This window comes from Protomyctophum bolini (assembly GCF_963924005.1).
Source record: "Protomyctophum bolini genome assembly, chromosome: 22".
In the NCBI taxonomy this organism is placed as follows: Eukaryota; Metazoa; Chordata; class Actinopteri; order Myctophiformes; family Myctophidae; genus Protomyctophum; species Protomyctophum bolini.
This window is the reverse complement of record NC_137883.1, coordinates 14,101,143-14,114,057: the sequence shown is the minus strand read 5'-3', so window position 1 is coordinate 14,114,057 and position 12,915 is coordinate 14,101,143. Positions and strand designations below refer to the sequence as shown.

General features: G+C 41.7%; 2 protein-coding genes across 8 annotated transcripts in view; both read left to right on the top strand.

The window, feature by feature from the left end:
* Positions 1 to 4,511: 4,511 nt before the first annotated feature.
* LOC308309560 (uncharacterized protein) lies at positions 4,512 to 9,937 on the top strand. The gene is made up of 8 exons (XM_080755459.1): positions 4,512 to 6,023; positions 6,161 to 6,226; positions 6,647 to 6,758; positions 6,842 to 6,939; positions 7,360 to 7,685; positions 7,899 to 7,982; positions 8,391 to 8,477; positions 9,635 to 9,937. Exons 1-5 carry the CDS (start codon positions 5,911 to 5,913, stop codon positions 7,508 to 7,510), a joined length of 540 nt encoding a protein of 179 aa, XP_080611585.1. The 5' UTR covers positions 4,512 to 5,910; the 3' UTR covers positions 7,511 to 7,685; positions 7,899 to 7,982; positions 8,391 to 8,477; positions 9,635 to 9,937.
* A 1,926-nt stretch (positions 9,938 to 11,863) lies between these two features.
* rilpl1 (Rab interacting lysosomal protein-like 1) overlaps positions 11,864 to 12,915 on the top strand; it is an 18,137-nt gene continuing 17,085 nt past the window's right edge. For all 7 annotated transcript variants that reach the window (XM_080756328.1, XM_080756327.1, XM_080756325.1 and 4 more), the window contains exon 1: positions 11,864 to 12,662. In XM_080756328.1, coding sequence (XP_080612454.1) covers positions 12,363 to 12,662 — 300 coding nt within the window. In that variant the 5' untranslated portion in view covers positions 11,864 to 12,362. The remainder of the gene's footprint in view (positions 12,663 to 12,915) is intronic.

Below are 12,915 nucleotides of genomic sequence, written 5' to 3'. Positions count from 1 at the left end.
TAGGGCCTAGGGGACCCCACCTCGGGTATGGGCCCAGCAGGAATTGAACCCAGGGCCTTCTAGCTGTGAGGTTTCAGCACTTTTACGCAAGTTTGCCTTCCAGACTTGTACAGTATTTCTATATTGCAGATTTGCAGTATTGATACTTTTACTTTTTTCACCAATGATTGAGCAGTCAGAGCCGAAGAGTTATGATGATCGTCATGGGGGCTCCCCGCAGCCCCGCCTCCCCGCAGCCCCTCCCTAGCCTACTTTGGGTAGACAGAATTGCGTTGGGGGGGGGGGGGGGGGGGGGACTGTCGGCCGAGCGGAGCAGTCAGAGACACAGATTTCAACAGCAGTTTAAAGAAAGGAAAGAAAGAAAGTGTTAACATGTGATCTTATTGTCTTAAATATACCTGCTCTTATTCTGAAGCGCCAAATGCTCAACAGGAAATGTTTATCAACATGTGTGTATATAACTGCTGACTAAACGGCTGGCTTCAGATGTTGTGTTGACAAGCTGAAGGAGTGGATGTCATTGCTGCCTACTCGTGTGTGTTATTCTCTTTATTTCCTATGATGTCCGACTAGCTCCCAGGCTATCTAGATTCCGTCTATCGCTGTAATGGCAGCTCTGCCAACAGAAAGAAAAGTACTTTATTATTTGTTTATTGAACCCTGCGCTCGTCTGTTTTTTGAGACCTTTATTTAGTTTATGTCTGGAGCCTGTTCTTGTTTTGTTTGCCCTGTTTATTTTGAAACCATTACACTCACACGACACAAACTCCTACCATAATATCAACCTGTTGCAGTGTGACAGTGTGACCCCACCCTGTCACTGTTTGCTGCTAGTGTACATGCCTTTCAGTAAGCGCGCACTGTTAGGACATGCAAAGACTACTAAGAAGCAGCAAACTGAACAAACACACACACACACACACACACACACACACACACACACACACACACACACACACACACACTGCTCTCTAGATTCCTGTCTCTTTAAGCAGCTGAACTCTATATTGGGCCAAACCAACTCCCCTTCCAGGGAGGGGGAGGATTGCCTGTCACAGAAGGACATCAAAGGATTAAAGGACTTTTGGGAAACCTAAAAAGACTTTAAAATAGAGCTACAAGCTCAACGGAAATGTGAATATGAATATAATGTATATGAATGTGTTTTGTGCCAAGCCAGGCAGAGTTGACATGTTGTGGATCATGTTGACCCCTATTCAGTTGGTCCAGTCTAGTGGGAGGGGCCATGGGGGGTATAAAGCTCAGAGACTGAATATCCAAGTCAGTCTGTCTGCACACTCTGCTGCTGTTGGTCGGGGAAGGAGCTGTCTCTGAGGAGGTGATGTCATTTTGTTATTATTTAATACCATGGTTTACATAGATCTATTACTGTGATGTTTATTATGATATATATATATATATATATATATTATAATTATTTAATGTACATTTGAAAAGGCTGGATTTATAAATACTTATGCTTATATCATATGATAATGATTTATTTGGAAATGAGTTTGATTTATGTGGTTATATATGATATGCAGTACTTTGTTTTGAATATATCTTTTTATTTCTATTTTGCAGATGTTTGGTCTCCTTTGTTGTTATCACTTGTCTGTCACTTGGGGTTAATAAATCTTGCTTAAACTCTGCCCAACTGCGTAGCCGTGCCATCCGTTTGTTCATACTACCCTAGCCTCAGAGAGGGGTGTGACATGCAGTCATCATCAATCACCATCGACAAACGGCTACAAGTGAGTAAACTACAAGACGCCCAAGTCCCAAAGTGTGAGCACGTTGTTAAACCGTATATCTCTGGTGATAAAAGAAAGAAAGGCACAAAATGTGGAATATTCTTTGAAACATTTTAGCGACAACACAAATCTTATATGGGAGTTCCTGGCACAAAGTAGTTTTACATGTAGGGTCTTTAGATGGACAAATACATTGATCTGGAGGTCCTTGACATGAAAATATGTGAGAATCACTGGTTTTAACTCATCCATCGCTTTTAAGAAGTGCCAAAAAGTCCCTAAGCGCCAGTCTCTATACATTTTTTTATTTAATTTTAATTTTAATTTTTTTTTTTGGTCCCATGTTATACCCGTCTGAAAAAGACGATAAAGACGTCGTTGGCGCTGTGGGAGTTGCTAAAAAAGGAGTCAAGTAGGTCGTTGGCAGACATTGAGTTAAACAACATAAATAAGCAACTACTAGTCTACTACACTTTAGAAACAAGCCTTAAAAACACCACAGCCCGCAACTTGCAGAAAACAAGCCCGAAGTCGCTTATAATAAGCGGACATGGCATCACTGGTGGTTCCCCTTCTCAAGTTCTCCTCATGCTTTGCATCATGTTTGTAGTCCTGCGAGACACTTCTGGACTACATATAGACGAATCCGCGGAGCGGATTGATTGATTGATTGAATACCGGGTACTTTATTAGTCAGAAATGTAAACAGTACAGAGTACAGTCAAACACTTTGATTTTGTACTTAATAGGCCCATCGCTCCCAGCAGAGCCGAAGAGTTCTGATGATCCTCATGAGGGCTCCCCGCAGCTGAAGCCTGTTAGCTTCACTCACCTCAAACCAAGACTCCAGAGTGAGCAGAGGGAGAGAGCACCAGTGTGTGTGTGTGTTTGCACCAGACCACACGGTATGACATTTTTGACTGTTTATGTTACTCTTATTATGTTTGTACTCTTATTGATTAAGCAGTGTTAAAGCCTGTGACATTTGCAGTTGTAGTTAACTTTTAGTGACTGAAGTTGTCTATTGTCTACAGTGCCAGGCTGTCCATCACACTATGTGTAAATGTGACCATCGGTGACTGTTGTGCCCTGAGGTTCAAGTTGGTTATGCAGCCCTTTAGCACCCTCGATACGCGGAGTGAGGTATACATGATTATTTATTTGTCTAGTTTCCATTTGGAGTATATCATTCATGATTGTATTTGTTTGGTTTTCGTTTGGTTGTGGTACTTTTGGTTATTGTGCATTTTCCTTGTCTTATAATTGAAATGACTTGAGTTTTGTATCACTGTATTTATAATTGACCATAAATTAACAATTTTTATTCTTGATTGTACTGCTGAAGTGACAAGTTTATTGCACAGATTTTAGTAGTGAAACTATGAGATTATTCGATTGTAACTGTATTTATTCTATATCCTTATAGTTTTCACGGTGTTGGAACAATAAACACACCCGTCGAGACCACCCAAACTTGTCATTCTTTCATCAATCGAGGGGCAGCTACAATCAACCTGCAGTCATCACCATCGACAAACAACTACAAGTGAGTAAACAACAAGACGCCCAAGTCCCAAAGTGTGAGCACGTTGTTAAACCGTGTATCTCTGGTGATAAAAGAAAGAAAGGCATATTGACCCTACATTCAAGTTGAAATATTTACTCTGATACGGACACAAGTATTGAAATTGGATCGATTGGAAGGATCTAACCATAATGGATGTGTCACGCTATTGAAGCTAATGAAATGAGCGATACCATACGGATGAATGAACGCACAGAGCGCGACATTTAATGTGGATTGGAATGAATTGATGTCGCTATTAAGCAAGCTTTGTGCAACGCTAAGTTTGGATCTGGAAAATAAGCGCTGCTGTTGTATTCTAAATACGGACGTCACCTTTTACTGATGTCTGTAAATGAAGCGGATGAATTACTCCAGTATGAAAGAGGCCTGTTCGTGTGTTTGCTAATACAAAAACAGCTTAATTGATATAAGCATCAAAGCAATATTTTAAGTACTTTTTATTAGCAAGTGCATTCCATAGCGCTGGACCACACATGGACCTGTGACGGGAACAGTTCCTATGTAGTAAAAGATTATATGAAAGAAATAAAATGTTTAACTAGTTTATATTTTACAATTTTAGTTATAGATGGCAAGTATAATGTTAAGGAATATTTGTCTTATTAGCCAGAGATCCTTTTAAAATGTTTCTATTACTGTGAGTGATATGGTCAGCTTCTGATGTCTTTCTTTCTTTCTAGATGTAGATGGAGATGACCGTAGATGCTGCTGGAACACTGAACCTGTTCTCCTGTGTGAACCACCCCATCATGGCTGCTATGTCCATGTGGACATTATGAGTGTTTGTATAGAGAGAAGCATGGCTGAAGAGCTTTGCATATCAGTCGTTTCTTGCTGCTGCCAAAGTCAAATTGTGATATCTGTAGTGTTTAGTTCATGGCCGCTTATGAGATGTAGATATAAGTACACCTGACTGGTGGAAATAGCCATGTGATACATACTGGGTGTGCTCTTTGGTTGTAAACAAAATGCCACAAAATCACACAAATCAAGGGATGTCCGACAGTCCGTGTTGGATATTGTCCAACTCCTAATTGCCGATATCAACAGATGCATATATATATATATATATATATATATATTATATGCAGGCTTTTTCCAGTGGTGGAAACATAACTCAAACTTTTTACTTAAAAAAAGTAGGCAATACTGCAATATAGAAATACTCCGTTACAATTCAACATGTACTCGAGTAAAGGTACAAAGGTTTTGGTAGAAAATGTACTTAAAATACCAAAAGTAATTATTAATAATTATTCATTATGCAAAATGTCTCATCTAAAATGATCTAATCTCTCATCTCAAGATTTAAAATGTATAAAAATCATTTGAAAATGGCAGATCTACAAGCTCTCATGTGTCTTATTGTATTGTGAGCTTGTAGATGTTTTTAATGTAAAATAATAAATAAAGTAAAATTAAGTTATTAATTTTTAATGCCTTTATCGGCCGATAATATCGGACATCCCTAACAAAAACGTATATCAAACGTGTCAATACATTTCAAAGAATGCCACAAGTGGCACTAAAACTTCACCAATAAATAAAGAAACATCCACATGTTCCATAAATTAAATGCCACAAAGGTTTGCCGAAAAAATGAAGAAATTACAAAAAAGTTTCTTAAACATCTTCTGCCGTATGTCCATAGAACTTCAGCTCTGTTGCAGCAAGCCAGTACAATGTGTCATTGTCTAGGTCACCTAAGCCACGATCACCATTCGGTGGCCGGTATTTGGGGCAAATGGTCATTACGTGTTCCACAGTCTGTAGTGGATCCTCGCATTCACAGTGGGCACTGTCCGAGATGTCCCACTTCTGCTTTGAGGGTTGTCCACTCCTTGCAGTGGAGGTGCTGGCAAAGAACATATTTGGGGTCCTCAATGTATTCCACTGGTCCCTCTGTCTTGCCTTCACCCAGGATGCCTTGGAGGTGTCAGCTGGTGTTGTGTGGAGCAGTTCCTGGGCCTGTGTGGCAAAGGGGCACAGTGACTTGAGGCACGTGTGCTGTGGCAAAGGTCGCCGTGACTTGGTGTGTGTGTTGTGGCAAACGGCACCGTGACTTGAGGCATGTGTGCTGTGGTGTCTCTGACGACCTTGTGGAGGAGATGGCTGGGATTCACTCAGCTGTGCCTTCTCAGTGAGGGCCAGCGTGGCTGCTTCTCGTCTGACCTCTGTTGGAGTGATTCCAGCGAGAACAGGCAGGCAGTTTGTTTGGGGTGGCCCATCCGGTGTTGAGGGCAGCATCCAGCTTCTTGACATGAGAGCTACGGCTCCAGACTGGGACACAGTAATCGGGTCGTCTGCATAGCCATACTTCACTGATGTTGTTGCAGGGAGGTCGTGGATGTAGCTGTTAGTGTTGAACAGCAGTTACTAGTTTATTTTCAAATAAATTTGTTTTTACTGTTTTGTGAAGCAACTTTGGGTACCTTGAAAAGTGCTATATAAATTGTATGTATTATAAAAAAACAGACAGACCCAGCAATTGTCGCCACACAGACATCACAAATTCCTATTGGCAGCAGCAACGATGTGCAAAGCCATTCATAGACTATAACCACCATGTATTCATTCCAGATGCTGCGAGGCTCAACCGGAGCCCCTACAGGTGGACATCTGCAGTTCTCGCTGTCCATGGATGAATCTGCATGGGGGGGCTCTGAAGGCGGCTCAAAGTAAGAAACCACTTAGACTTTTCCATTACTGCGAGTGGTATGGTCTCTATACATTTTGTGTATGATGTGAAAGGACACAATGTACGTATATCTGGCTCTTGGTCACTTAAATTAATCTTTCGTTCTTTCTTTCTTAGGGTGGATGGGTCGTGGAAGGACAGATCCGTTCCAAAGTTTCCCTCCTGGAGGACTTCTGATGAGCTGTGAGTAGGAATATTTCTTGTTAGGATGGATATCTGTTGTACTGTTATGGTACGAAGTATAGCATGGCAGTATGATTCCTCCTAGTGGCACTATTTACTACAGTCATCCAAATGTTTTAAATATTTTATGATAAATCTAAATGACTCTGCACAATAGTTTGAGAGTCAATATCTCATCTGCTTTTAGAAGCACTTGAATAAAAAATGACAAAAGATGTTGAGGACTGTACATGTGTTGATGCCTCCTAGTGGCACTGTGGTTGAATGTCTGTCAGCCTTCCAAGCTAATCAAAGTCTTAAAACCCCAGCATCCCTATTCTGGGGGGAGCGTTCAGCAAAAAATAGCAGATCTACAAGCTCACACCGCGTTGCAACGTGTTGTGAGCTTGTAGAGCTAATGCTTTCTTCTTTCTCTCTCAGGATGGAAATGGCAGACGCAGCTGAAGCCTCTAGAGATCTGCAGGTCTGTCCATGGATGGATGGGAGGACGGAGATCTGGGTAGACGTCGCTGGAACGCCACTGCTGGACAGGGTACACGCACACACACACACACACACATGCACACACAGAGCAAAGCTAATTTGGTGTGTTTTTTTCTTTTCTTTCTTTGTTAGAATGGAGATGTCGATAGACGAGCTGATGTTCCCGGACAGAGATCCGTTCCAAAGCTCCCCCCCCCCCGGGGGGCTTCCTCAGAGGACTCTGATGAGCTGTGAGTAGGAATATAGTTATGGCTTGTTTCTGAGGATGGATAACTGCTTTTGTACTGTTATGGCACGAAGAATGGCATCATTTACTACAGTCATCCAAATGTTTTAAATATTTTATGATAAATCTAAATGACTCTGCACAATAGTTTGAGAGTCAATATCTCATCTGCTTTTAGAAGCACTTGAATAAAAAATGACAAAAGATGTTGAGGACTGTACATGTGTTGATGCCTCCTAGTGGCACTGTGGTTGAATGTCTGTCAGCCTTCCAAGCTAATCAAAGTCTTAATGACACTACCACTTCAACCCCAGCATCCCTATTCTGAGGGAGCGTTCAGCAAAAATAGCAGATCTACAAGCTCACACCGCATTGCAACGTGTTGTGAGCTTGTAGAGCTAATGCTTTCTTCTTTCTCTCTCAGGATGGAAATGGCAGACGCAGCTGGAGCCTCTAGAGATCTGCAGGTCTGTCCATGGATGGATGGATGGGAGGACGGAGATCTGGGTAGACGCTGGAGGACTTCGGACCTGGGCCTGGATGGATGGGAGGACAGAGGACGGAGATCTGGGTAGACGCTGGAGGACTTCCGACCTGGGCCTGGATGGATGGGAGGACAGAGGACGGAGATCTGTGTAGACGCTGGAGGACTTCGGACCTGGGCCTGGATGGATGGGAGGACGGAGGACGGAGATCTGGGTAGACGCTGGAGGACTTCGGAGAGGAACTCAACATATACGAACCGCTTCGGTGAGGAACTCGACAGTACGAACCGCTTTAGGGTTGGGGCTTTTTTATAGTAAAAAGCCAATAATCGTCCGTTGCCGATAATCGGTCAATCCCTATTCTTAAACGTTACTGTAAGTGCATGTGTATGTTGTGACAGGACACACACCCACACACACGGCAAAGCTAATTTGGGGTGCGTGTGTGTCTGTCTGTCTGGCTTTCGTTCTTTGTTAGAATGGAGATCTCAGCCGATGCCCGAGATCCGAAGCTTTCCTGTTTCCGCTGAGGACTTCTGGGAGGCTCGGATGGAGCTGGAAGGTTCGGTAGACATCACTGGAACCCGTTTAGGCCTGTCGGAATTTGAGGTTTTATAATGGCCGATTTAATTGTTTCTCAAATAAATTACTAGTAACAATTTAATTGCGTCATAACATTCTAAATAAAACTTTGGCTTTTGTAGGCTTTGTAAACAAAAAGCTGCACATGGCATAATTCAACAACTTTATACACTAAAAGAGAAGAAAATTACAAAGTGACACGTTTAGAGCTTGTAGATCGGTTGCTTCCATTATTTCTTTAAAATGTTTGACAATATATGAACATTTTCAACATGGAGACGAATACTTGGCGATTAGGTAATTGTGACAGGCCTAAATCCTTCTAGTTGTGTTTTTTTATATCATGTTCTGTAATCAGTTAGGGTTGACTATAGACTTTTTTTTTTAGGAACAAGATCATCATGCCGGTGAAGAGCACGTTTCTAGCCGATGGAGCAACTATTTCTGATCACCTTTGGAGTTACATCACAGCAAGGTAACTATACAACACACGCACACACTATGATCATGACATGACATCAGCTTGTGACTGCAACTTGTTCCTGTTCGCAGATGACTCGGCACTGCTAGTCTCGGACAGGAACAAACTGCAGGTCGAAAAGGCCCTCAGCTCTGAACTCGGTAGAATCTGCACCTGGCTCGCTGATAACAAACTATCTTTACACCGGGGAAAAACTGAATCCATTCTCTTTGGATCTAATAGTAATCTCAGCAAGGCAAATGGCTTCTTGGTTAGAGTTGGTGACAATGTTATCACACGTAAAGATGAAATTACCTACCTAGGTTCCATCTTGGAGGCTAATCTTTCCGGTGATAAAATGGCCACCAACGTAATCAAAAAAGTCAACCAAAGAACAAGATTCCTTTACAGGATCTCCTCACTGGTCAACAAAAACACCTTGAAGACCTTAACAGGAGCCCTCGTACAAGGTTTCTTTGACTATGCATGTACCACAGCACCTCAAAGGCCCTTAAAACTAGGCTCCAGACCTCCCAAAACAAACTGGTCAGTCTCCTACTTGGCCTCACCCCCCGAACCTACCTCACTCCTGCCCACTTTGACAGGCTGGAATGGCTTAGGGTCGACGACAGAGTACAGCATCTTGCAATGGGTCTGGTCCACAAGATTCGATACACCACCAAGATACCCATGTACCTGTCTAGATACTTCCTTTATGTTAACGAAGTCCACACCCACAACACCAGAGGGAGTGCAACGAACCATGTACAACCCAGATTCGGCACAAACAAGGGACTAAATTATTTTCACTCCTATGCCACCAAAATGTGGAACGCCCTACCAACAGTCATTAAGACATGTGACTCCCTTTTTCCCCTCACTGTATACGTTTATTTTCCCTTTTTACCTCCTTTATGATGAATTCCTGTTCTGTTCTTTGACTATATAGAAGTGTCTTATTTGTACGTCTCTAAATGTTTTGAAGAATTGAACATGGTGGACCCTCTTGTAAACAAGTGTAATGCTTAATTGGGTCGTCCACTTTCAGTTAACAGTCTTTGTATTTAGTTTGTGCTTGACATGTACTGTAATTCTGCAAACTGTTAATAAATATTTCAATCAATATTGTTTTATGAACAAAGTAGTAATGAGCATTTCTTTCTTTTCTTTAGGACGTTGCTGGTCTCCTGTGTGGCTCCATCTGGAGGTCACCAGGGTTCTGAGTCACTCAGATCCTGACTGGTAGTGGTGATATGTAGATGTGATCAATCAGGGCTCTTTGAAAATAATAAACAATAAAATAATAAACCAATATAAATAACTAGATCATAATGTAAATAAATGGATAAAACGAACGATAAAAAAATAGATTATTTTAAAATAAATGTAAATTAAAATAGTAAATAAAATTAGTAATACATAAAATAAAATTAGTAATAGCATAGTAATGGATAAAATTAATATAATTAGTAATATAGACAATAATACATAAAATAAATTAAATTATCAATATAGTAATGCATAAAATTAGTAATAACAGTAATACATAAAATAAATAAATGCATAAAAAATAAAATTAGTAATAACAGTAATACATAAAACAAATACAATTTGTAATGCATGAAGTAAAATTAGTAATAACATAGTAATACATCAAATAAATACAATTAGTAATATAGTTATACATAAAATTAGTAATAACATAGTAATATATAAAATACAATTAATACATAAAATAAATTCAATTACTTTGTGTTATAGAATGACTTAAAAAAACAAACAAACAAAAATATCAATCACATCTACATATCACAACCAGGCTATATTGCCAGCAGGCAGGTGGACTGTAGACTCACTACAGCTGTCACAATGTGATATACTTTGTTTTGACCCAACTGGCCTCCAAGGAGAGGCGAGCATGGAGCCGGACATCTGATGATACACGAGAGAAGACGCCATAGTCAAAAAAAATTGTAATAAAAGTAATATGTTTTATGTTGATTGTAATTTATGCATGATGCCATATATCTGTAAATATTCATTATTTTCTTGTTAATAAATTATTGCATTTATACCCGGGTGTCCGTTATGTGTCCATTACCCTTAGATCGCGCCGCTGTGGATTTATTTATTTCCCAAATGGTCTAAAAATGAGTTATTTAGCACTTTTACCAATGAATTGGCCTATACACAGACAACGTCTGATTAGCCTATTTTGGACGATATGGGTCTTTTCTCTCGAGTCAGTGTGTAGTCTCACTATAGTCTGTGTAGATTACCCGGCGGTGTTGCTGCCCCTCCCGGGAGTCGCGGCTCATGGCTCTTCACAGACGACACAGAGACAGCAGTCACTCCGCTGAACGTGTCAGTGTTGCTGCAGTGGTGTGAACTGTGAACCGTGCGGGCACTGGTGGTGGTGCTGAGTTCTGACAGCCGAGTCACAGCTTCTTCTTCTGAATTACTTTATCTTTGCCTTGGAAAATACATTTTGCGTTTTGCTGTCTCCCAAAACAAACCAGCGCGCGCTACTGTTTGCTACAAAGCGACTGGAAGCGGACGAGCTTTACAGACATACCAATAGTAGCCAATCATATGCTGATTAGGCCAGTTGCTGTATAGCCTACCTACCCGATCACCGGGGACCAACAACAACACACACACACACACACAATAGCCTTCTATATAATGCTGCGCACATATATTATATATATTTTAAAAAAATACCCAGCATAATTTTTGGCTTCCCTAACCTTATACACACCCGCCGCCTATGGGCACTGTACTGTAGGCATATAATACCTGGCTAGGTGAAAACAAAATAAACCTGATTAGCATTTGAGTACTTTTAACACCTCTGAACAGCCGGCGGAGAGGTTCACATTTTCGGAATTTTGCGACAGAGTCACAGAGGGTCAATAATTCCCAGAAAATCTGTAATGTTAATATAAAATGTCCACTAAAATCTTCATGGGGGCTAAAAGGGGCTATTTAATTCTTCATGGGGGCTACAGCCCCATAGCCCCCACAGACTCGACGTCGTTGCTTGAGCTGTCGGATAATTATTTCAACTGCTTGCTGGAACTTGTCAGTTGACAGATGTGTGGTGTAACTTGTCTTGTAAGTCCTTTTTTTAAAATAAAGGAGTTTACAAGACAAGTTACAAATTGCAAGGCCAGGGTGGGTTGTGCTTTGGATTAAGCCTAGCCTACTGTAAAGATGTCATCAGTTGACAACCTGTTGTTCAGCACCGCTTTAGTTTGGATTGCATGAATGGACATGCAGCGACCTCCTGTGTCCGATATCCCTGTCATGCGCAATACAACTTGCAAAGTGACCACAGCAGAGTGAGCAGACAGGAAAAGCCCAGATTTATGCTTCGTCGTACGAATATATGTAGCCGATCTACAAGCTCAGCAACGCTTCTCTTCGCGACGCTCCGTGAGCTTTCAGATCGGCGACTTTGAACGCGGAACACCGTCGTACGAAACAAGACAGCGCGCTGCCTGCTGTACTGTAGGGCCGCAATGGGACGCAGCCGACATTTATTTATTACACACAAATGTACACAGTACGTAATAGCCGGCAAACGGGGATGTGTGTTAGCCTACAGCGATATGGACTATGCTGGAACTATTTGAGCTGCCTTAAAATGTTCTTGAATATGTAGAAAGTCTCTGGATTTAACGGTCTTTTTGTTTTCCGAAGGAAGGAAGTTAGCTGAGGTTATAATAGGAACCCAGGCAGGCAAGGGAACAGGGAACGGTCGGTCGGGACTCGGGGGACTCCGGGGAGGGACTGCTGTCTTTTGGAAAGCGGACAAAGTGAGAGACAGAGAGAGAGAGGGAAGGATCTCTCTGATAAACCCAGGCTAAATAAATTAATCACAAACGCAGACAAGACATGGAGGAGCAGCAGTACTACGGCTCGGCGCTGGAGAAGAACGTCGCGGACCTCACGGTCATGGACGTGTACGACATCGCCGCGGTGGTGGGCCAGGAGTTCGAGCGGATCATCGACCAGTATGGCTGCGAGGCGCTGTCCAGGCTGATGCCCAAGGTGGTGCGCGTCCTGGAGATCCTGGAGGTGATGGTGAGCCGCAGCAGCATCAGCCCGCCGGAGACCGAGGAGCTGCGGCTGGAGCTGGACAGGCTGCGGCTGGAGAGGATGGACCGCATGGAGAAGGAGAAGAAACACAAGAAGGTGGTCTTAACTTAAACATTGTTAAAATAAACTTAAAACATGTATCGTTATAAAGAATATATATTTTGTTAAAATACTACAATATTGTATTTATTTTATTTACATTATTTTATATTGTTTTCAAAAGCTTTTTCATGGAAGTTTAGTGGTCATAGCTCAGACCACGGGTTAGAAGCCGATATTTTGACATTTTAGAATATATTAACAGGCCCATTGAAGTTAATTTGGGCATATAGTGCCCCCCAAATAATGC

Excerpts from the sequence above, each read along its gene's own strand:
- LOC308309560 (XM_080755459.1), top strand. The coding sequence starts at position 5,911 with ATGTATTCATTCCAGATGCTGCGAGGCTCAACCGGAGCCCCTACAGGT. Across the intron at positions 6,024-6,160 it reads GGCTCTGAAGGCGGCTCAAA|GGTGGATGGGTCGTGGAAGG; the intron begins GTAAGAAACCAC and ends TTTCTTTCTTAG. Across the intron at positions 6,759-6,841 it reads GAACGCCACTGCTGGACAGG|AATGGAGATGTCGATAGACG; the intron begins GTACACGCACAC and ends TTTCTTTGTTAG.